This window comes from Lagopus leucura, unplaced genomic scaffold (genome assembly GCF_019238085.1).
Source record: "Lagopus leucura isolate 7727_CA_CO unplaced genomic scaffold, USGS_WTPT01 Super-Scaffold_100159, whole genome shotgun sequence".
Lineage (NCBI taxonomy): Eukaryota > Metazoa > Chordata > Aves > Galliformes > Phasianidae > Lagopus > Lagopus leucura.
The window spans coordinates 18,310,542-18,335,031 of NW_024962335.1; the positions used below are offsets into that span (position 1 = coordinate 18,310,542).

The 24,490-nt window shown below is 43.8% G+C and overlaps 1 protein-coding gene across 1 annotated transcript; it reads left to right on the forward strand.

The window, feature by feature from the left end:
* Positions 1-196: 196 nt before the first annotated feature.
* On the forward strand, positions 197-22,980 carry ATP6V0A4 (ATPase H+ transporting V0 subunit a4). Its single transcript, XM_042889752.1, has 21 exons — positions 197-356; positions 2,221-2,428; positions 2,945-3,023; positions 3,484-3,578; positions 4,257-4,382; positions 5,317-5,411; positions 5,572-5,698; positions 6,191-6,273; positions 9,922-10,015; positions 10,090-10,302; positions 10,759-10,909; positions 11,648-11,787; positions 11,904-12,061; positions 12,459-12,552; positions 13,743-13,861; positions 14,827-15,043; positions 16,693-16,800; positions 18,571-18,699; positions 19,620-19,737; positions 21,653-21,824; positions 22,622-22,980. The coding sequence occupies exons 2-21, from the start codon at positions 2,312-2,314 to the stop codon at positions 22,713-22,715; spliced, it is 2,529 nt and encodes an 842-aa protein (XP_042745686.1). The 5' UTR covers positions 197-356; positions 2,221-2,311; the 3' UTR covers positions 22,716-22,980.
* Positions 22,981-24,490: the final 1,510 nt, after the last annotated feature.

Genomic DNA, 24,490 nt, shown 5'->3' on the forward strand with positions numbered 1-24,490 from the left:
ACTGGTCTGTAGATCCCTGCGTGCAGCAGGTTTCAAAGGCTCTGGCTCATTTTCAGGCACCGTGTGTTGTTAGTCCCAACACACCACCGCATCATGGGGAGGTGGGGACCCAGCCAGAAAGCACCAGGTCTGGGCCACCCCTGGCCATGAGAAGCCTTCCTTTCTCTGGTCCAGACCAGCGCAGAGCTCAGCAGGAACAACCTGCTGCTCCCAGCTGAGTTCAGTTGCCACAGCCATCCAAAGGACACGGGGACAGGAGCGCAGTGCAGCACCTGCAAGCCACACAGCAGCGTGCCGGCAGCCTGGAGTGCGTTCATGCCCCGTAACGCTGCTGGAAAACAGAAAGCAAAGGAAACGTGAGTGACTTTCTGTTAACTGTTATTTTGCCAAAGCAAAAAGCAGTCGGGGTGGGGAATGATGAGACAGGCGTATCTGAGAGCGGCTCTTTGGAAAGCTCCCTGCACCCACTGAGTGGAGGGAGAGCACTCTGCCGTCCTCCAAATTGGAGGAAATAGGCTTTCTGGATGAAAAGAGAGTTCTCTTCTTATTTGCTTTTTTTCCTCTTTCATTCCAAATCAAAAGGGGTGAGCCTTGGGACCTTTCCCTGACCGGTCACAGCAGAGAAGCAGCTTGAACTAAAACATTTCAGATATTTGTTTGAGTTTTGGTAGTTCAATTCTAAAGATTCAGCGTTTTCTCAATGGAAGTTAGCAGCCATTTAGAACAACAAACTGCTTTAAATTATATTCTCTTCATGCTTTTCAGCCTAAAGAAGTTAAGGTGGGAGATGTTTTGATGTTCTTTTCAATGTCTTGAAAATCACAGCTAGGGAATTCTTCACCTTTTTGAGAAAGAAGTGAGGTGTAGGTGCAGCTTTGGGGTCTTTCTCCTGCGAAAATTACATTTTGTTGAATATGTCCAGACATTTTCAATGGTTATATCCTTACTTGACCCACTGAGCTGTCACAAGGCAAGTTTTATTTTAACTATTTGTTTTGTATACTGCATTTTCAGCATCTTAAATCATGGAATGAATGGAGTAAGACAAGGAAAGCTCACAGGGCAGTTCAGCAAATGCAAACTAGTGGCTAATGTGCTCCTCTTAAACAGCCTCTAACACCCTACAAAATGCTTTTAGCATATTTAAGAGGAGACCTTCCTGCATTATTTAAAAAAAAAAATAAATCATAATTAAAACCCCCACAAAACTGTAAGAAAATAAGGTTGAAAGAGAGAGGTTGAGGTGACTTGGCTTTCCATCCCTGTCAAGAGGTGGAAGTGAGGTTATGTATGGATTCCTGTTTGCTATTTAAAAGATGTATGTTTGCTGCTGAATTCTCAAAATTAAATGCATGCATGAAATATAGCTACTTTCATGTTTTTCTTTGGGCAATAATAATTACTGTGTTTGTGCAAGTAAATTAGTTAATTTTGTGCAAGAATGACTACAGGCAATATGTATGTTCAAGCTACCTGAGGTAAATAATGGGAAGCATATAGGAGAAAGGAACTAATATGAAATGCATGATATGTCATTTTTCTCATTTTGAAAACAGTCCCTTATGGGGAGAAAATGGTTTTTTTCAGTCTTAAAGTTTGTTTTAATTTAAATAAAATGCTCCTCCCCATTCCCATATAACATGCTCCGGACATTTTTGTAATGCTGTGTTCACACCACCAGTGCCAATGACAGAAAGCAATCTGGCATCTTTCTAATTGCAGTATAACTGTGAGGTGCCACTAAAGAGTTTTTTTGCTCTGCATTGTGGAAGACAAAGAGAAACTGAACCCTTCACAAGGGTCTGAGTGCAGCAGCCTGAAGCATTTTTGGGCCAGCAGAAAACAAGGCCCAATATTTGATTGGTATCTGCTTTAGAAGACTGGTATCTCCCCTCCTCTGTGCTGCACACAACACTGTTATCCATTCCCCTGCTGGTAGGATGCAGCCTTGTGTGCTTGAGGAGTCTCCTGCTTTCAGCAGCAGAAGAAATCTTAGTGAAGGATGTGATGGGCAGCGCTGTGTTAGCCTCCAGCCCTGAGAAGCTGCGGATGCCCCATCCCTGGAGATGTTCAAGGCCAGGCTGGGTGGGGTGCTGAGTAACCTGACTTAGTGCCTGGATGATAACTCTACCTGAGGCAGAGGGGTTGCAACTAGATGATCTTTGAGGTCTCTTCCAATCCAAACCATTCTATGATTCAGTGATCCCAATGTTCCCACAGCACTCGGCACCTTCAGTACCTCCCCAGGTGAGGAAGACCACACAGCTGCTGAGGCCCCTGTGGACACTTGAGCAAGAAGAGGCCAGCCAAAATGGCTTCTGTCTTTCGGAGCGAGGAAATGAGCCTGATGCAGCTCTTCCTGCAAGTGGAGGCTGCCTACTGCTGCGTGGCTGAGCTGGGAGACCTGGGCCTGGTCCAGTTCAGAGATGTGAGTGGTACCTGGTAGGCAGGCTGGGTGGCTAGAGGTGTTCTCCAGGATGTGCACTTTGGGAAATGAGTGGTGAATCTTACCCCTGCAGAGTAGACAAAGAGCCCATGGGGAGACCAGGAAAACACACAGATGATCAGAAAGCCAAGTGCCATGCTGGTGATGGGTTGACATTTGGGCTAGATGATCTTGGAGGTCTTTTCCAACCCTAAGGATTCTCTGATTCTATGAGATTGCACCCATCTCCGAGTCCCCACCCAGTGAACAGCAAACCCCCTGCACACCCTTTAGGACAGCACCTTCCACCAGCAGAGAATGGGGGGCTCTCTATGAGAGCCCACTAGACTGGTAAAGCCACGATGCCCTAATACACAGAAATAGCATGGTATTGCCCTGCCATTAGGAGCCCGTAAGACATCCTCTTGCACCAAAGGCATTTGTTCTCTGCTGATGTTTAAAATGAGTGTGGTGGTGCTCAGCCTTCACCCTCAGGCCTCTTTTCCCTCCTGTCTTCAGCTGAATGCAAACGTGAACAGCTTCCAGAGAAAGTTTGTGAATGAAGTGAGAAGGTGTGAATCCTTGGAGAGGATCCTGCGTAAGTAAATGCTTGTCAAAGGCAGCCAGCCCTCCAGCAACTGGCAGTGTGGGATTTATGTCTGTATTAAGTGCTCACACACCATGAAGCAGGACTAGAGGCAAAATGGTGGTATTTTCATCCAAGACCCTGAAAGTGTTTTTCCTGCATCAGCTAATTAACACTTCACCGCCACGTGGGCTATAAATTTTTGCCCCTGTTTTGAAAACAGTTAACAAAACTGAAAGGAGGATAATTAGCATGTGTAAAATCACAGTGATAATCTGAGGCTGGGCAGAAGGCTCAGTCCAGGCAGCGTATCTCCTACCACTGTGCTGTGCTTCAACCTGCAGAAAAATCTTTAACACACAAACAGCATTGTGATGCTTTGGTCCTGATAGTGGGTTAAGCAGCAGCTGGTGAGCAGGATGATGAAGCAGCAATGACCCCATATCAAGACTTATGTGTTCTCTCCTTGCAGGTTTTCTGGAAAATGAAATGGAAGATGTTGCGGAGATAGTCAAACTAGAGAAGTACCCAGAGGCCCCCCTGCCTCGGGAAATGATTGATATGGAGGTACACCTACTCATTTACCTGCCTGTGCTTTGAGAGGGTGAATTCTGGCTTTAATGCCTGAACAGGACAAAGCGTACAACAGGGAATGTGGCAATGGGAAAATGAGGTATTGATCATAATCACAGAATCACAGAATTGTAGGGGTTGGACCTCCAGAGATCATCGAGTCCAACCCCCCTGCCAAAGCAGGTTCCCTACAGCAGGTCGCACAGGTAGGCATCCAGGCAGGTCTTGAACATCTCCAGAGAAGGAGACTCCACCACCTCCCTGGGCAGCCTGTTCCAGTGCTCCGTCACCCTCACCATAAAGAAGTTCTTGCTCACAGTCGTGCGGAACTTCCTATGCTGCAGCTTATGTCCATTTCCCCTTGTCCTGTCCCCACGTACCACTGAAAAGAGACTGGCCTCACTACTATGGCCCCCACACCTCAGATATTTATAAACCTGGATTAGATTCCCCTCTCCTCTCCCTCCTGAATACCTTTCTGCAAACTCGGTGCTTACTAAAAAGGCTCAATGAATAGTTCTATATTCTCTTGTTGGAAAAAAAAAAAAAAGAAAGAAAGAAAGAAAAAACAACCAGAAACAACAGACTATTGTTCAAGATTTAATATCAGCCTGGTAAAGGTACACTGTGCGGCTTCTGAGTTTTTTCTGGATGCTCTTGGCTCCTAAACAGACAGTGCTGGAGAAACTTGAGGCTGAGCTGCTGGAAGCCAACCAGAATCAGCAGACTCTGAAGCAGAACTTCCTTGAGCTGATGGAACTCAAGCATCTGCTGAAGAAAACTCAGGACTTCTTTGAGGTGAGAGATCTCTTTGCTCTTCCCATAGAGATGTGGATGATTCCTAAAAATGTGGATGCTTTGATATGTTCTGGATGCTGTTTTTGGCTTTTAAGCAAATTAGAGTGACCTTTACCACAAGTCAGTGAGATATGTAGGTTGCTCTGAAAGTAATGCCTCCTGTTTATTTCTGTGGAAATAAACAGATACAAAGAGCACAATAAAATTATTTGATAGAACAAATTCTCAGCTACAAAACACTATTTTTCAACACAGGCACTAGCTGCACATTTTCACTGACTATGACAAAGAGCATGTGTGCTGCACTTGTAAAAATCTGTACTAGCAGAGGTGACCTCCTGTCACTGCCACCACTGCTGAAGTGCACCACCCACTGCCTCACTGTGTCCACATCCACTGTTTGGTCTCCATAAATGGTCAGCAAGTGTCTGTGGATGCCATTTTTTTCACTTGGAGAAATTCGATGACATAATTTTACTTCATAGGTGTTTCTATGCCAGATGTCATTTTGTCAGAATGCTCCTCTGCTGCCATCTGTCACACAGCAACAAAATGTAATGGAATATTGGTGGGAAGGTTCAGCATCTACTACCATCCCATCAACACCCACCTCTAATATTGTGGGCCAAAATAATAAAATAGGAGCATTACTTTTGGAGCAACCTACAGACATTTGCAAAAATATCTCAGTCACTTTGGAGTCTGCATCTCTCTGTGATTCACTGGGGCTCAAGAATTTGGTTCTCAGATGGGATTTCTGCTTTTCATTTCTGAGATGTATTTTACTTCTTTTTTTCTTTTGCTCTGAATCTTTGTGAAAGATTTTGTGTGGGGGAAAAAAAAAAACAAACAACAACAGCATGCCAGGAGAAAGATATGAGAATAGTTTTCAAATGGCAAACTTAGATTTGTTTATAAAACTGATGTTTTCCAGGCAGAAACCAATCTGCCAGATGATTTCTTCAGTGAAGACACATCTGGCCTGCTGGAGCTGAGGACCACCCCTTCTGCTGCAGCTGCCAAGCTGGGGTGTGTATTGGTGACAGCCCCTCTGGATCAGGCCTCCCACCCACACTGCGCTGCTATCACAGACTGGAAAGAAAGAGAATGCAAACCTGAATGTGCTACAGGTCCCAGAAGTCTCAGGATGGGCTTGTAATTTATTTATCTATCTTTTAACTCTGTTCAGATTCACTGCAGGGGTTATAAAGAGGGAAAGAATGATACCCTTTGAGCGTCTGCTGTGGCGAGCCTGTAGGGGAAACATCTATCTGAGATACACCGAGATGGATACCCCCCTGGAGGACCCTGTGACGGTGGGTACCTGCTTGCTTCTGCTTCTCCCTGCCTCTGCGCATACCTTTGGCCTGCAGAAACCAAAGCAGAGCCCTGGCTGTGCTTGCAGTGCTTGAGGGCAGCCTGCAGAGGAAAGGCAGGAGAGCCTGAGAGTGAGAAAAGGTTTATTTGCTATCACTTTCCACTTTTGCCATCACTGAGGTGGTTTCTCTGCACTGCATAGCTAAGGTGAGCCCTAGAGGGGTGGCTGTGTTATGGGAGCCACCAGGACAGTGGGCTATGACCATAGAGAGTCAACTCCTTCTGTGGCTTGAGGGCGAGCCCTGTTCCCCAGATCTCCTGTCCCTGCCCCTCTGCTCCTTGCCTGTCCCCTGCAGCAGCATCTGCTGCTAGAAAACTAGGGCTGAGGGAAAAGAACTAACACTGAAGAGGCAGCCTTAGGGAAACAGCACCTTCTCTGCACCTGATCCTTTGCCACCAGTGCTTTAAATTCTGCTTGAATTGCATTGCAGAGAGAAGAGGTGAAAAAGAATGTGTTCATTATCTTCTATCAGGGAGAGCAGCTCAAACAAAAAATCAAGAAGATTTGTGATGGGTAAGCAGCCGGCGAGCAGCTGGGCAGGACTCTCACGGAGGTGTTTGCTGGTTGGCGTGGGCTGGCAGGGCTGGGAGCTGTCAGCGGAGCCAGGGAGCTCCATCCTGCTTCTCTCTTCTGCTGCTCCTAATCTGAAGAGATATATGTCAGCTTGACACTTGGAAATTGAAATTCTAAATTTTCCAAGGTGACTTAGAGACAGATAGTAGGAGCTTTGATTGTGAGGTTCTTAACTTGGGACGTCTTAAAGGGGACTGCTTTTTAAGAAATACTCAACATCCTTACTCTGAAAACCAGGAGCCATAGCAGTTCCCACAGCCCAGGCACTCAGAACGTGCTAATCCCCAGGCTGTTCTCAAACTTTCCTGCTTTTCAGAATGAAAAGATGATGCTGTAGTTTATTCTACCCCCCCTTTCCAAGACCTCTGGGCAATATCCATGTAATCAGAGACAGAGCCCAGAAGAGAAATGAAAGTTTCATACAGCTTGACCTGTTTCCACCCGGTTGAGCGTCTTGAAAAGATAATTCAGGTTGAATATTTTGTTACTCTTTCATAACACTGGTGAGTGATGGGCTTTGTTGCAGCATAAATCAGATTTGATGAGGGGATCTGTCAGCTGTCACTGAATCCATACAAGGCATAGCCCCAAGTCCTAGCAGGGCAGCCAAGTGCCTACAGCCTGTAGAAGCTCAAGGGGAAGGAGCCAACAAATGCTCTTGCCCAGCTTGTTCCCTCAGGAAAGCCTTTCCTTGCCTCCTGGGTTCAGTCAAAACATCAGGAGCACTGACTTCAAATCAGTCTCATGCCCTCCTCAGATGAGCGTCTCTCTGTGAAAAGCAGCCATAGAGGCCTAGAGAGCGCAGGGAGACTCAGCTGCTCCTATCTGATCCTGAGCCTCAGAAAAGGAGGGAGTTTTGCCTTCCCCACCGTGCAGGATCAGTCTGCTGCCTGTTGTCTTTAAGAACAGGCCATACGATGCCTGTCGGCATTTTTGCTGTTGATTGTACCCAGAATCTTCCAAATGGGAAGCACAGTGCTCCGCAGCAGGGTGCTGGCAGCATGGGCGGATCCTTGCACAACTTGGCCACAACATGCCAACTTGCTGTCATGAGCTGGTGGTGTGGTTGTGGTGGTAGCTTCACAGAAAGGAACTTAGACCAGTTTCTCTCAGCTTTTGTAACTGAAAGGAAACATGCACCCCTAAGACAAGGGAGGTTCTATCAAGGAAATGGGGAAAGTTCAGGTTAGATGTCACAGAAAGGTTCTGCACCAGAGGGTGGTGGGCATGAAACAGGTTGCCCAGGGCAGTGGGCACAGCCCTGAGCTGCGGGAGTTCAAGGAGCACTGGGACAATGCTCTCAGACACAGGGTCTGATTTTTGGGTGGTGCCACGTGGAGTCAGTGGTTGGACACGATGATCCTTATGGGACCCTTCCAAGTTGGGATATTCTGTGATTCTGTGATTCTATGAAAACAAATTCACAGGATGCATTTTGCAGTGCTAGCAGGCAGGTTTTCATTTATTGCCAGCTAATCAGGCTACACTTGAAATCCTCCTTTATGCCTTTTCTTCCTATTTTTCAAATTTTTTTTGCTTGCCAATATGCCTGTATGTCTTGCTCAGTTTATGCTTTTTAACTGTATCTATCCCATGCCTCTCCATTTCTGCTCCATGACCATCAGCCTGGTACACAGGTTGAGACATTTTGGTCTGGCTCATCTTTAAGGCAGGGTTAATAATACCTAAAACAGAAGGCTGTGTCATCCCAACCTCTGCAGGACGTTTCTGCTTAGCACTAAGGCATCATTCATGACAGGTAAACACCCTGCAAAAATCATAGGACTGATAGACGCCAGCCTCCTGCAAGGCAGGCTAAGATTTGTTTGCAGAGCAGTGTGCCTCAGGTTACGCCTGTAGTGTCTGCTTGACTCTAATTGGTAACATTAGTCTGCCAATTTCACGAGCATTAAGTCCGTGCACAGATTTATTAGTGGAAGGTCTAGAGGAGCAGGGAGGAGGAAAATGTAAGAAATTTTCTTTTCCTCCTTTTCTTGCAGCTGCCTCAGTGCTCGTGTGAATACTAAACTGGATTTATCAGTGTAAGGATTCCCTGCTGAATTCTCCAGGAGCTTTCAGAGATGTCTGTGCCATTAGGGCAAACCTGATACTCGGTATGCAAAATGGCTGTTAAAAGATCAAAGCAACGCTGCTGCAGTAACATTATTGGGAATGGGGGAACTCCACAGCACAGAGGAATAAGCTTTCAAGTTTGATTAAAAATCCTTATTAAAGATGAACTAAGAGCTGTGAAGAATGAAAAGATGGGAATAATTGGTAGGGTGAGTAACCTTTGGAAGGGAGTGCCAGGTGTTGGGTGAGCAGAGCTTCAGTCCTGGAAGTTGAGCAAAAGAGTGTGTGCTGTCATTGCACACAGCTCGGGGTGATCTCTAGGAAACTGCTTTGCATTTTGTTCAATTTGCTACTGTCCTCACTTGTGTGTGTGCTGGAACTGACCTCGGAGAGCAGGTGGTGATGTATTCTGTTATCAGATGAAGCCAGAAGTGATGCATCTCTGTACAGAGAGCATGTTTTTCTCTCCTTAACAGACATAACCCCAATGATCCTGTTCTATCTCTTTCCATTTGCCATACTTGCACAAGAGGCGCCTTTTGTGACCCTCCCTCAGCACAGCCCCACTGCAGGACTGCAGTGCTCTTACATTAATGTACTAGGGGTGTTCATGTTGCATACCATAGGTGAAGTAGCACACAACACCTGCATGCAGACAAGACCTCACTCACACAAAGGGAGCCCACATCTATCCTAATTACACCACGCTAAACTAACCAGCTGCATCTCCTCAATATAGTCTTGGAGATAAGCTTATGGAAGCACCTATCTTCACAAGCTGTCTGGCGATACAGACAGACCGGGAGTCAAGAGTCAGCCGCATGGCCATCCTCCTTTTGTTTTCTCCTGCGCACACAACATTATTTACTCTCACAGACTGCATGCATTAAGGCGTTTGCTTGCTGTGAAACAGCAGTTTAGCGCTGCCTTCCCCCAGTGACTGCGGGAGGGTAATGCAAGGCACTGACACAGGATTGTTCCAGCCTCAGTGCAAGAGGGACATCTGTTGGCTGCTCTGTTTACAGAGCTGCTTCTGCCTGGGTTACATTTTTGTGCCTCCTTGCAGGCCAAGAAATTTCCCCGGGCTTAAGCAGGGTATCCTTTCAGTATCCAGAGGGCTGTAAGAACAGATTCTTTAGCAGGTCTGTTGTGATAGGACAAGGGGAAATGGTTTCAAACTAAAAGAAGGGAGATTTAGACTGGATTTAAGGTGTGAGTTTTTTACTGGAACTGCCCAGAGAGGTGGTGGATGGTCCCTGGAAACACCAAAGGCCAGGCTGGAGGGGCTCTGAGCACCTGATCTAACTGCAGCTGTCCCTTTTCATTGCAGGGGAGTCAGACTATATAACCTGTAATGGTCCCTTCCAACTCAGACAATTCTATAATTGTATCCTTATTGTGGTTATTAGGGAGATGTTAGTGCTGAGCACTGCTGTGTAATACCACATACCTTGTAGCAGCTGAGAGAGATAATGAGACAAATGTTTTTTCTGTTGTCTCTCTTCCCTTGGCTAGATTTCGTGCCACAGTGTACCCCTGTCCAGAGTCTGCCACTGAGCGCCGAGAAATGCTTGATGGAGTGAACACAAGGATTGAGGATTTAAACACAGTAAGTGTTTACAACGCGATAGACCATACTACCTGCTGCTTCCCATCTTGAGCACTGCCTGTGCTGTGTTACAGGTGATAACCCAAACTGAGTCCCACCGCCAGCGACTGCTGCACGAGGCAGCAGCCAACATGTGGTCCTGGGAGATCAAGGTAAAGAAAATCAAGGCCATCTATCACATCCTGAATTGCTGTAACATTGACGTCACCCAGCAGTGTGTCATTGCAGAGATCTGGTTCCCAGTAGCTGATGCTGGCAGGATAAAAAGAGCTCTCCATCAGGGAATGGTAAGAGACAAGTGCTCTCACCCAAACCACGTTGCTCATATGTTGAGCATATGTTCAGGCTTCTGTCTGCTACTGTAATGCTGGACTCCATTTTCTGTGTTGTTGTTTTGTTGGTTTTTTTTTTGTCTTTTAATTAATTTTTTTCTGTCCTTTAATTAAAGTTGAGGTTATTGCTTGATTGCTTGGGCCTCAGGGAATTTAAGGTCAGCTCTAAATCTTGGTAGTTTTCTGATCAACCCACAGGAGCCAGCAGTGCTGACAGCTTCCCCTGAACAAATCAGTAGCATAGAAAATGGGAAAATCTGGGTATGAGAAAAAGGGTTAAGATATAACACTCTTGAGTCCAGCATTCATGTTGCTGCTTGTGCGTGTCTGAACAAAGGCTTCGGTGCTGCAGGACCAATTTTTCCCTGGTAGCCGCCCTGACTGTGCTTACCCTTGTCACTGAGTTTGCAGGAGAGAAGTGGCTCTACCATCGCCCCTATCCTGACAACCATACACACTAGGATGGCACCACCTACCTTCAACAGGACTAACAAGTTCACAGCTGGATTTCAGAACATCGTGGATGCGTACGGTGTGGGCAACTACAGGGAGATGAACCCAGGTGAGAAACACTTGGCAATCTGTGCCAGCCTTGCCAAAGCCAAAATGAAATCTTTGAATTCTGTCACCAGGCTAAAATGCAATGAGAAATGTGGACAGTATTTCTCACTGGCAAAAAGTGGTACTGCCCAGTGTGCAAGCATGGATTTTCTTAGGTATAGAATTTGGCCCCTTAGTCTCCAGTGATTTCTTGCAGTAGGAATAATGAATAGTGCAAATATAAGATGGAGAGCAAATGGTGAGTTAGCAGCCCTAAGGAAAAGAGTAAGCTCGCAAGAAAATGAATTGAGTGTGTTGAGGCAAAGAAGCCAAAAGCACCTGAGAAAAGTGTGCAACAGCTGTAGAGAATTCCAAGGAAACCGCAGAGAATGAGGATAGGAGAGTCTGTGGAAGCAAATTGGATAAACTCAGTCTGTTTAAGCCCAGAATACTGAGAAACATGAAACTAACCTTCAAATGCGTTTTTCTGCTACAAAGGATGCAACTGTCTGCACATTATGCCTTTTTTATAATGGTGGGCCAGAACGAAGGCTAAAACTGCATTGAAGGTGGAATTGAAAACTCTTTCTAGTGGCAAAACTAGTTCTGCAGTAAATGTGGTTGTCTGGTGAGTAGAGGAGAGATCAAGGATTTCTTAAGGACAGCAGCTGTGCGGAATGGCTAAGTGGGGTGAGCTGCTTCTCTGCTGAGTTCCTCTTGTTTAGGAGGAGCTGAGCTTCTGATGTTTTCCTTTCTGCAGCTCCTTACACTATCATCACTTTCCCCTTCCTGTTTGCGGTGATGTTTGGGGACTGTGGTCATGGTGCTGTCATGCTGGGCTTTGCACTCTGGATGGTCATTAACGAGGAGAGCCTTCTGGCCCAGAAGAGCACTAATGAGGCAAGTACCAACAAGCTGATGGACCCTATCAGCCTGGGAGAAGGCTCATTGTTTCATTTAATAAAAGGAGTGTCCAACAGGTGTATGTTTACCACTGCTGCCTTCTTCCCCTGCAGATCTGGAACACTTTTTTCAGTGGGCGCTACCTGATTCTGCTCATGGGCATATTTTCCATGTATACTGGCTTCATCTACAATGACTGCTTTTCCAAATCATTCAACATCTTCGGCTCTTCCTGGCACATTATCCCCATGTTTAAAAATAACACGTGGAAGTAAGTGGCTAAATGTGGGAAATAAGTGAAAAGACACCAAATGGAGCACACAAGCTTGAAAAGAAAGACAGTGACAGTGAATCAGAGGTTTTGTCTGATACATACAGATAAGCTCACCATTGAAATGAAAAGGCAGAGCCCGTGGGAACAAGCCTTCTTGTTCAGACACTGATGTCCAGGGCTTATGCATAGAGAATTATCAGGGTGGTGGAAGACTGTCATCGTGTAGGACCCAATTCTGCACACATGTGCACACAAACTCAGGGTAACAGTTCAGAGAAATATTGGAGCTGGTAGGAGGTGTAGTGTGGTAGTTCTCAGCACATCACGTGTAAATACACTGTTGGTTTATATGGTGAAATTAAGCTGCAAAAGTTATGTCATTTTTCTCTTGTAGTAAGGAAGTGCTTCTCGACAACACTGTGCTTCAGTTGGATCCAGCAGTCCCAGGGGTCTACTCTGGAAATCCATACCCATTTGGAATAGATCCAGTAATTAAATTAAATTGCTCTAAGATAATTTGTATTTCATTCTTGTTTCTATACATCAGGTACATCTGTAGCTCCTTGCTCTGTCTCCTGAAGCCATGTTCTTCTCTTTTTTCTCTTTGTCTATTTATGCAGCACTAGTGATGCTTTTCTTTAGCATTCAAGGATGTGGAAACATAGAATGGCTTTGGTTGGAAGGGGCATTAAAGCACATCCAGTTCCAACCCCCCCAGGGCTGCCACCCACCAGATTAGTTTGCCCAGGGTCCCATCCAAACTGGCCTTGAAAGCCAGGTTGTTTCTCCTATTTTCGTATTCTTCCTGTTCTCTCTTTACCACATACTAAAATGCAGTTGGTAACCTCAGGCTTTCCTGTTTCTACCTTAATATTATCCAATTAACCTCTGCTCTGCTGGATGTGCTCTCATTTCTGTTGGTCACACAAAGAAATGTGGGCTTCCCATGTTTTATGGAGGAATTGACCTTGTAACTTTTTCACAATCTCAGCTCTGAAGCTCAGCCCAGTATGCAGGCAGTGCAGTTCAGGAAGTCATGTCAGAGACAGCTGAATTTTCTGTACATCTCCCAGACACATACCTAATTTAGGTTAATCATGGCTAGTCCCTTTTTAACCTTGGTTGCTGCTTGTTTGAGAGGCTGGGACCATGAATGTGGGGGAGGAACAACAGAGAGGCAGGCAATAATCTGGTCTCCATGGCCAGTGAGTTGGAAAGAGCTTCATTTTTGTTTTCAAAAAAAAGGTAGAACATGCTTTGTTCTTATTATTTCTCTGGTGAATGTTGAACAAATTTCTCTAGCAACAGGAGAAATCTTCTCATGTCTTTCCTCCCCCACTGGTGGTGATGTCTGAGCCGAGAAGCAAGGAATAACACTGAAAATGGCTAGGTTCTGTTACCAGCCTTAGCATCAATTTCTGGACGAATGAAATGAAATCAATACATCATTTTAACTCCCCGATATTTCCTCTGTGAAATTATACATTATACCTTTTAGATTAGGAGTTTGGCAGAGTGAGATGCATTATAAAGAACAACTAGATTTCTGTTGCTTAGTCTTCTTAGTAGTACAGGTAGGAGTAAATTGATGTAATTAAAGGAATGACTTCCACAAATCTATTATTGAGCAATAACCTGAAAATCTTATTCTTCTGTCTCTTTGCACCTTTTCCCAAAGATCTGGAACATTGCATCAAACAAGTTGACTTTTCTGAACTCCTACAAAATGAAGATGTCAGTTGTGATTGGGATTGTGCATATGATTTTTGGGGTGATACTCAGTCTCTTTAACCACATGTAAGTCTGTTTCACCAAGCCCCTTGCTGCTGCACATAGAAGTCCTCATCTCTAAACTAGTGTCCCTCGTACAGAGAAAGCCTCGTGTCTCGATCTGTTGATTTGAATTTCACTCTTTCCCCCATAGTCTTTGTACTGACATTCAAACCACTGCTGTTATAGAGTGTGAAGTCCAAAGGCCAGGTGAATGGGATGACCACTACACTGTAATTATTCTCTTGAGCAAATTGTCTTTTTCACTTTCTCTCTTCATCTTCTTGATTTTGCAGAAATATTAAAATGCACTACATTAAAAATATGCAACACCTTTCACTTTTTGGTAATTTCTGTCTTGAAAGACAAATTCTTTAGGTTTAATCCAAAGTATTCTGATACCTTGCACGCTGTGTGTACACCTCTTCCTCCTGACTCAGTGGGCCCTTGGTTAGAATGTGTAGGTGCATGTCTATTTCTCTCCCTCTGTATTTTACAAGAAAATTGAGAATTGGAGGTAGAGCGGAGGAAGTGAAACCACTACCTTGAGAGATTCTTCATAGGTTGAAGGCTTGTAGTCACCAAAAGGATGGGAGATGTTTGAAGATGAGAGAGAGAACTGCACAGAATTGATTCTACTCTTTGTTTTCTGACCTTCCTCAGCTTATACTGCTTTGTAAATTTGTTGGGGTTTTTTTTGAAAATAGGTTTTTATTTGAATGTGTTAATCTTTTGAGATGCTCAGGCGCTAATGGGAAAGCACAAGAACCTGAAGATAATCTGCACAAAAAGCTTTTGCATTTAAATACTCACTTTCATTCATATGGACTGCCATTAAAGAGTTCTTCTCGGCTAGTAATAGTAGTATGTTTCTAATGTGATTTTCCAAAGACTAAATAGTATACACACCAAGCAAATTTGTCATGCTTGGGTGCAACCTCATATTAATAGTCACTGTATTAATCGTAACTATCTTTTCTTATTCTTTCCAGCTACTTCAAGAAATACATCAACATCATCCTGCAGTTCATTCCTGAGATGATCTTTATTATATGTCTTTTTGGCTACCTTGTCTTCATGATTATTTTCAAATGGTGTCGTTTTGATGTCCACTCATCACAGAGCGCACCAAGCATTCTTATCCACTTCATCAATATGTTTCTGTTTAATTACAGTGATGCTTCTAATGCTCCACTATATCTGCACCAGGTATGCATCAAGAAGATTGAATCCACTGCAGCTTCTTGTGAATCTGCAGTGGATGTATGGAGGGTGGGCATAAAAATGGGGAAAATACTCAGAACCTCAACTACAAGGGCCAGTTGCATAGGAGAAGTTTGTTCTTCTGATATTCTTCTTGGCCCTGTAGACAGGTAGGAGAGCGGAGCTATCACAGATGCAGAAACCTCACTGTTAGTGTCATCTTGCTAGGATGAGGATACAATTTAAAATACTTTGGGAGAAAAACAAAAAAAAAGGGTGAATAGTCAGTGCTCACTATTGCAGAAATACTGTCGTTGAGTTTTGATACATCCTGGAGATAAAACAAGTGTCTCCTTTTCTTGATGATGTATTCCTTTTTTTCTTTTCTGGAAAATCTGAAAACTGTGTTTTCAGCTAAAAAATAGAAGTAACCTGGGGATTTGTGGATTTTTTTTTCAAATGTATCTTCTCTGGGGAGCTCACTTTAAAAAGCAACAAACAAAACACCCACCACCACTACCACACACACACACACACACACGCACAGGTGCAAACTACCCACACGTAGAAGTAAAAAAAAACCTCCACTGAGAGAAAACTTCTTTTAAAGTTATATCTTTTTGCTCCAAACAGGGAGTTTTCTTGTTGCTTGCATTTGTATCAGCAGCATCAATGAAAAATCTGCAAGCAAGTGCTGCCTCCAGTCACATATACATTTACATCCATTCGGTTACACATTTTGGCACTTCACCTTTAACTCAGTTATGGAGCTACTGGCAAATCAGATCTTGTAGAAAAAACTGGTCTGTCCCTAATAACTGCCTTAAGGCTGCAGAGGAGTTTTCCCAGCTTTCAAAAAAAAATAATTAAGCAGCATTTTACTCTGGAACAATCTAAAGCTTTCTGTGAAAACTATTTTTTCTCGTATACCTACCCTTCACCCCCCATTATCTTCGTAATTCCCTTGCATAGTCAGAATGCAAAGATTGTACGAAACCAGCCATGAAGTAACCAGGGAGGTGAGCCATCTTTTAAAAAAATGTAAAAGTTGTAGGTTTGTGTTGTGTCATGTTGATTTGGTTTTAGAGTACAAACATTTACATTGGGACAGAAATAGGGGTGGCACACTGCGACACGGACACCTTCTACTGATGTACTGGTGGGGGCAATGTGTTATCAAAGATAAATTATGGGAATTTCATTCCCTTCTGGAGTTGAAAACGGAAAGCAAATCCTGGATTCTCTGCTTTCCAAGGGAAGATTTGAATGGGTTGGCCCTTACAGCAGCATTTCTGCTTTGATCAGAGCAAGGCAGACTCATTACCTCACCCAGTGGTTAGGACATTCACTTGGGCCATTGGAGAGCCAGGTTCAAGTACGTAACATTGGGTTTTGGCAAATTGCACTTCTCAACGTAAAAGCTTTTCATCTCCAAGTCTCCAACCATCTCCAGCTGGCAGCACTTTTTGGAGTTTTAAGAAGTGAAAATACGTTTATTTTCATATAATCATATGCAGAGGAGAGTCAACCAATTTGAGGATTGTATTCATTGAGTAAAACAAAAACATTTTATAGTATCAAGTTTTTTACCATCAATTCAGTTGGCTAAAGGAAGTAAAAATGACATTTTATTTTTCTATTTTTGGCTCTTTTAGAGAGAAGTGCAGAGCTTTCTGGTCATATTTGCTCTGATTGCTATTCCCTGGATGCTGCTAATTAAACCTTTCATCCTCCGAGCCAACCACCAGAAAGCACGACGCATGGTGAGAGATGTGGGCCATGCAAGGGGGTTCAGGGTGGCAAAGGCAAAGCTGAGGCAGAAAACCTCCAGAATTGTTTGCAGTTAACTAATTTTGCTTTATTCTGATCTCAAACTTTCTCCAGAAATTTCAAACAGTGTTTTAGAGAGTGGACATTTGACTGAGCCATCTAAATAGGATGCAGGAGATTTTGTTCAGAAGGCTATGCTCTATTGGGAGAACAGCGACGCCAAGATCTTCCAAAAGTAACATCCAAAACTAGAGGAGTTTTAGAAGGACCAGTAAAGCCAATAAGAGGGCAAAGGCCTGCATGCCTAGCTCACAAACCAGATTGGCTGCTCTTTAGGAACAGGGCATCTTTGACAAACCTGGTCTCTGAGAGACCAACGCTTCTTACAGAAAAGGCTTTATTTAAAAGCTTTTCATAAATGCTTTATCCCTGAGTGACTGCCTTCCCATGAACAAAACCCTCCTTCCCTTGGGCTCTGAGGTTCACCCAGCTCTTTAGTACGTAATTGCAGCAGCTGCAGTTTCCTGGTTGCTCATTAATTCTCTCCTTTATTACGCTAACAGGACTTTACTTGTCTGTCAGGATTTACTTCTCTTTATAGTGGGAGGTAGTGCCTGGAGTACCTTTTATAGGGCACAGATGTTTCTATTGGAAGAAAGAGATACCGGTTTTGCTATGTGACCTTTCCAACTCAGTCACTTCTGACCTATAACTGAAAGGCAGGTCCCTGGGAGACTTTTGCAGCCTTGCCTCTGCACTGTAATTCCTTGTTTTGTCATTCTTCTGGGATTTCAATGAAAGCTTGACATGGCTAGCTCCAGATCCTGCTCTTATGCTGGAAACATTTGACAGCTTTTCCCCACCTCCTATACTGCCCCTCTATTTCTGTTCCCGATTTTCATATGTTAGCTGTCTGATCACATCTTACATTTACCCAGATTTATAAGTTTGCAACAGTCTGTTCTCTCTGCTGACATTCAGATAATCCAAAGATAAAGCAGATGTGACAAAGATTACTGCTGTGGTAAGAAACAATGTGTTATCAAGAGACTTTGCCCATGAAACCCACTGGAAGCTATAAAGAACAACAAAGCAGAACCTGACAGAAGCTGTGAAGTCAGTATTTTGTTGTGCTGTATAATAGGACTATTATAGGCATATAATGCAGGGCTATTCTTATGTTATGCTATCATCTCTGAGATGAGGCTCAGATCAGGTTGTTCAGGCCTCTAAATGAGCTCTGTATGATTATGGAGAGAAGATTGGTTGACATGAGGCTTTCATTGATTCAAAATGAATCCGCACTGCACTTCTGTGAGTATCTGAGTATCTTTGCGACCTTCCTTAAGTCATCTGTCCCTGTCAGGTTCCTTTTCCCTTTCACTTGATGATGATGTCTTTGTTTTGATGTTATATAACTGAAATGATCAGCCTTAATAAGCCTCAATTTTCTCATTTACCAAAAGTGGCGGTTCTTCGATTTGTGACAATAAAAATCTGCATTGTGACACAAGAAACAAGCTCTAAATTGTTTAGGATCATTGAAAAAAAGCTCTAGAAGGGAAATTTTTACTACTGCTTCTAGCCATTCAGTAGGAGTACTCATTTTTTGCAGTCTATGATGACGGACTGCTGTTGAAATTGTCTTCATATTCGTGATATAGTTCTTCACACGTTACCTGTCAAGAGATTAGTGATGAAGTTCTGTGCCATGGTCTGCTGTAGCATGGTACAAAAGTCACATTACATTTTGTTTCTGAAAGATTCAGTCTCAAGCTCACCCAGGAAACACTGTGGGAGAAAATGAAGTGGATGCCCCAGAGACCAATCATACCAAGAAAGCTTCCCAAGCAGACCATGGTGGTGGTGCCCATGAGGATGATGAAGAAGAGGTAAGAACATGTGAACAGAAGGAATTATTCAGGCAGTAGTACAAGACACAAAGCCAAACAGAAGGTTTTTGCAGAGTAGCCAGCCCTTCTTTTTAACAAGCTACGAAGACATTCTGTTGCAACAGTTTGTATTTCCAAACAGAGTAAGCTCTGAATTTTAATAGAAAAAATTCCTTTAAATTTTTCCTTATGTTTTGTCTGGTGAGAGAAGGCATTCTTACAAACCTCGAGCTTTCATTTCCCCAGGGAGTTATTTCACTTCCACATAGCACCCAGAGAAGGTCAAGGCTTTCTCAAGAGTCAGCAATTTTTCCTTCTTTTAAATTGCAAAGAAGCACTTAAAAGTTGGCAGCCTGCAGTGTTGGCTAAGGAGAAAAATCTTTCTTTGGCACAGACTGTCAAGGGCTTCTGCAATATGCAGCAACACTGAAAAAAGTGACAAAAGTGTTTGTAACAGTTTGAAGTACCAACAATATTGGGTGTGCATATGTCTGAATGAGAAGGGAATCTTCACAGTGTTAAGAGATACGCTTATTCAGTGAGATCTCCCACGAGGCATATGCCAAAATGCAGATAGCCTGGAAACACCTACTTTATACAAGAATTTCTGCCTCTGGTGGAAATCATAAAGACTGGGAGCAATTGGGTTCCCGCCTTACTCCAGATTCGAAATTATGAAACTGGGATATGACCTGTTTTCTGAACGTTTGTTTTTCACTAAAATTGTATTTCTTCAAAAGAGAATGTATGGAAAGGACATAGAGAATTGACATGTTTCAGTGCAGTCTTTTCCTTTGGATAACATCTTTTTGTTGCTCAGGACATAGTAGGGAAATGGAGGAATATGAACAGTCTTTGGTGGAATGTTAATCAGGAAACACTGAAGCAAGAAAAAAAATTTTGGTTTTCTGTTGTTCTAGTTCAACTTTGGAGACACATTTGTCCACCAAGCTATCCATACCATTGAATATTGCCTTGGCTGCATTTCCAACACAGCGTCCTACCTGAGGCTCTGGGCGCTGAGCTTAGCCCATGCACGTGAGTGACAACCTGTTAGCTACCTCACCAGCAATTCCATGCTGATCGTTGCTTCTCATGGTGTTTGATTATTGCTGAGATTTTCCCCATTAGATCAAAAAGTCCTCCTTGTAGGTGTTTGCCTCTCAGAGTGTTTTTCTTCAGATAAATCCAAGTGTTTTGTGATGGACTTACCTGTTTTTTCAGTGGTGATTCCCAGGAGCAGGGACCTTCTGACTGCACTTCCTAGCCAGGGCCCATTTCCCATGCTATTCCTTAACTCTACTTCTGGAAGAGTCCTCATGGCATGTGTCTGTGTAGGAGGTGCAACCCAAATGGGTGCTCCTGTCCAAAAAAGTAATTGCAGTATTGGTACTATAGCTGCACATTCTGGGAGGCACTTGCTGTAGCCTTAGGCTATGCAGATGAATATCAAAAACTTGTAAAAGATATTTTGATTTAGCTTAGAAAAAGTTTCAGCTCAAAAACTCTTGGATGTTACCATCTCCACTAGGATTTTTCCCTGCAATATATAGTGGAACCTCATATGTCATGAAAAATACACTGCATTTCAGTGTCTTTTACCTTAATTTAAGACAAAAACAAATGCCCAAACACTAGAAGTTCCGTCTGGCTGGAACTTCAACTACCCTAATTTTTGTGAAATGTTTTTTTTAATATTGCTGTACTACCTCTGGCTAGGAGTTGTGCCTGTCCTGAAGAGCTGGGTACAGACATAGAAGGATAAAACAGAAGGGAGGGGGTACACCATGGATTGATGGAGGGAGCAGTAGTTCTTGGCACAGAAATAAACGTAGTAGAATTTGAATGGAAGCTAACATGCATAAGCTTCACATGGAGGACAGGTATCTAAATAAAATAAACTAGCTAAAGAGCTGAGACAAGGGCAGTCATAAGTGTCGTCAGAAATCTGCCTGGAAAATCATGGTGTTCCTTTGCAGCCTTGCAAAGGGATATTGAAAGGACTGTTTTTCCTGAGGGCATCAGTTACAAAGAGATCCCTCACTATGTCACCTAAAATAACAGGTTTTTGAACTTGTAGTCTGGATATGGCCTGAGAACCCGTCATGCAATGACTGATGAAATGGAAAACAAGGCTGGAGTGGTGGCTGAAGTATTTGGATGGAGAAGAGCTGGGCTAAGTCCTTTCTTTGCCTCTATCAGAAGACAAAAATTTCTTGGTTCCGAATCTATCCTGGGTAACTGGAGTAACTAGGATAGGAATATGATCTCCTGATGGCCAAGCACATCAGATATGCCAGTAATGAGAATGTTGATTTACAGTTGTGTAGGGAAAAAAAATCTTTAACAAGCATGCAGGCTACCTAAACGTTTAAAACAGCCTGTCTTGGCTTGGGTGAGACCAACCAATTTTCTCCATCCCACCCCACCATAACTTCCCTGTGACACTCCAGAAGAAATGGTCTGGGGAACAAATGGGAATTACTTGTCTCTGTGTCTTGTGGGTCTGCTGGCATCAATCAGTACAGCTTGAAACCTCATCTGCAAATGTATTGACTATGTCAATCGATCACTTTCACTGGGATTTAGCAGCAAGCAGTTCTATAAAGCTCTGCATAGAGCCCAGCTGTCATGTTAAAGATGTGCAAATTAAATTGATTACTTTGTTGTATCAGGGTAACAATGGACCTGGTAGTGTGCTTGTGTGGTCTTGGTGACATAAAGCCAAGATAAAGCAGCACACTTATCTTCCAACACAGTGAAGAGAAGCAATGGAAAATAACCTGCATGCATTTTCCTTCCCTTCTCATCAAGGGGAGGCCATGCACAACTACTCTCAGCAGGGCTGACATTTTAAGCCAGCTCACCTAGATGGGAAAAATGGAGCACACTGAGTGCTGTGTCTGTCCATGGCTGTTTCTCAGAACTGTTTTCTCGTTATTTCCTTTCGCAGAATTGTCAGAAGTTCTCTGGACGATGGTAATGCACAATGGGTTAAACAACAGCAGCTGGGTAGGCCTCATTGTTGTCTTCATCATCTTTGCTGCTTTTGCAGTGCTGACCGTAGCCATCCTGCTCGTCATGGAGGGTTTGTCAGCCTTTCTGCATGCCTTGCGCCTGCATTGGTAGGTTGTGTGCTCTGCTCTGGAGATTTTTCCCTAAGCTCTTCCTGGGAGGGATGGGGCTGGAGGAACAGTGGTGGCCGCACCAACTGTGCCATGTTGATACATATGTGTTTGTACACCTTTGACCAACAGAGTGGCAGGTCTTGCCTGGAAGGGAGACACAGGCGGCCTGCTACATTTCTAGGCTACACTGTGGAGTGACCCATCCTTGTGAGGCTGTGAGGATGGTAGGCACACATAGCAAATGGGAGCCTTCAGCTTTTCCCAGTCAATGAGCAGTGCCTCTTAGGCCCCACTGACCTGCATGATAACATGTAAAATAAGGCTGAGGTAACAAATTCTCCCCCACCATCACCAAAACTTGGTGTACTCCATGAGCCTGATCTGTGGCTGCTACAGCAAATTGTGGTGGATTTGCTTCTTATTGTGCAGGGAGGGTAAGAAGTATGCTAGGCAGCACTGTGCCGCTTTCACACCAGAGAACCCAGCTACAGCATGTGGTTATCCAGCTTTCAGAGCTGCAAGAAGTTTAGCAGGCATACAAGGTCCTGCCAGCTGGTCTCTTGAGGAGCATTTCCAGGCTGCTTAAGGAAAGTCGGAGCTAATGAGTGCTGAGTTGCTCTCCAGGGCCGCCTGTGTCTCCCAGTTGGCTCTGGAAGGAGACTGCATTCTTGTCTTGGAGGCCACCAGCTCTCGTGGCTCCTTTTTTCCACAGGCACTATGTTTTGGCTTCTCATCTGGATGCAGATGCTGTCCACCCCAAGTGGCACTGACGCCTCTCTCTGCTTCCTCCCCAGGGTGGAGTTCCAGAACAAGTTCTATGTGGGAGCTGGATACAAATTTTGCCCGTTCTCCTTCAAGCAGATCATAGATGGCACTGCAGAAGACTAAAGCCAGTGCATTGATTCTTCATTTATCAGATCAGGCCCTATTTCCTTGCCATTGGTTGCCCACAGAGTTGGTTATATACAGTGATATAGAATGGGACAGAGACGTTGGAAGAAGATCAGCTGTACATGGAAATGTCCTAAATGTCCCAGTAATAACACAGATGCTTCATCTGCTGGGTTGGCTGGACCCTGAGCTGCATATCTCCACTAATTTGCCGAGTACCTGGTCCTCAGCATTTGATCAGATCAGCTGCCCAGTGCTTGGTTAAAAAGAAGCAATGCACTTCTTTTGAATTAAATTGGTTATTAATAATCAACTTGCATGTGTTTTGCTCCACTTGTCTTTGTGGCTTATTTCTCTACAGGGAAAACGTTTCAGCTGTTGTTTGAAGCTGTGGTTGACCATTTCACAATGATTAATTCTCTTAGAAGACTGCTGCCCTTCATTGCACAAACAATGCAAAACTACTCATGGACAGATGATATTGCAGGCAGGCAATTTTCTACATGCTTTACTACAAGAACCCTCCTATTATCTGATTTGCACCAGGTCTTGACAATGTGAGATTATAGAAGTTTGCACACGTCATCACTTAACAAAAGCATTGGTTTTGAGCTGTGTAAACCAAAAAAGTGCAGTAGTTTCCACACTGGCAGCCAATTTATTTCTCTCTATGGACTTGTTTCACACTGGAAACTTAAAATGACTCCTCCTGTGCTGTATTTCTCAAGATGGGTTGCTAAAACAGATCATGTAGTAATGCTAATACTTAATGAACAGAGGGAAGAGGGAAATCAGTACATTTGAGATGAATTCACAGTGTTGATGTACCATGATCTTTTTAAAATATTCATGAACTGCCGGTTTTTCAAACTGAATAGTATTAATCAAGACAGGCTATTTTTTCAAGCCTGGAGGATGTAAAACCCCAACATGACACGTGGAATGTTTTGGACATGGAATGTTTTGCTTCCCTCCAAAGAGGTTGTGGGTGCCCCATCCATGAAGGCATTCAAGGCTGGGTTGGACAGAGCCCTGGGCAGCCTGATCTGCTGGTTCACAGCCTTACCTATGGCAGGGGGTTGGAACTGCTTGGGTTTTAAGCTCCCTTCCAACCCAAGCCATTTTATGATTCTATGATTCCTAATACTCAACTCCACTTAAGAACTGTTGAGGGTTCCCAGCAGCAAGTGCATCGGAGGAGTTTTCATGGGCCATGAGACTGCAGTGGTCAGCCTTGAGAGTCACCTTCCTGCTGTGTTGACAGAACACACATCCTCAGGCAAAGCAGTTGTTCTGTTCTGTTTTTCTCTTGAATTGCCAAGAAACTGTAGTGGCATTGGGCACTGGCTGCCAACAGTCAGCAATATTTTTCATTCTAAGAGCAGCTTAGACTTGGAGCTGGAGTTAGAGCTGAGAGAAGAAAGAGTGGGTACAGGCATGTGTCCAGGGTACATGTGGTTTCATGGCTCTGGCTCTTCAGGACTGGGTAACTTGTGGTTCTTGTCATTCCAGCTGGTCTCACAGTGGCTCAGTGTATGGACATCGCCTTTGTTTCCTCACTCCAATCTAATTAGTTTATTCCTATTCTGTAGAGGTTTGAGAGAAAAGATGTTTTGAAGCAAGAAAGGCCAAGATAGTTGGATGCATTATCAAACAGATAAAAGTTTGCTTTGTGAAACAGTGGGGGGATTTTCTGCACAAGTGCAAATTTTATCCTTATTGCACATTTCCATGTGATTGCAGTATAACTGAGAAGGTGATTACCTGAAACC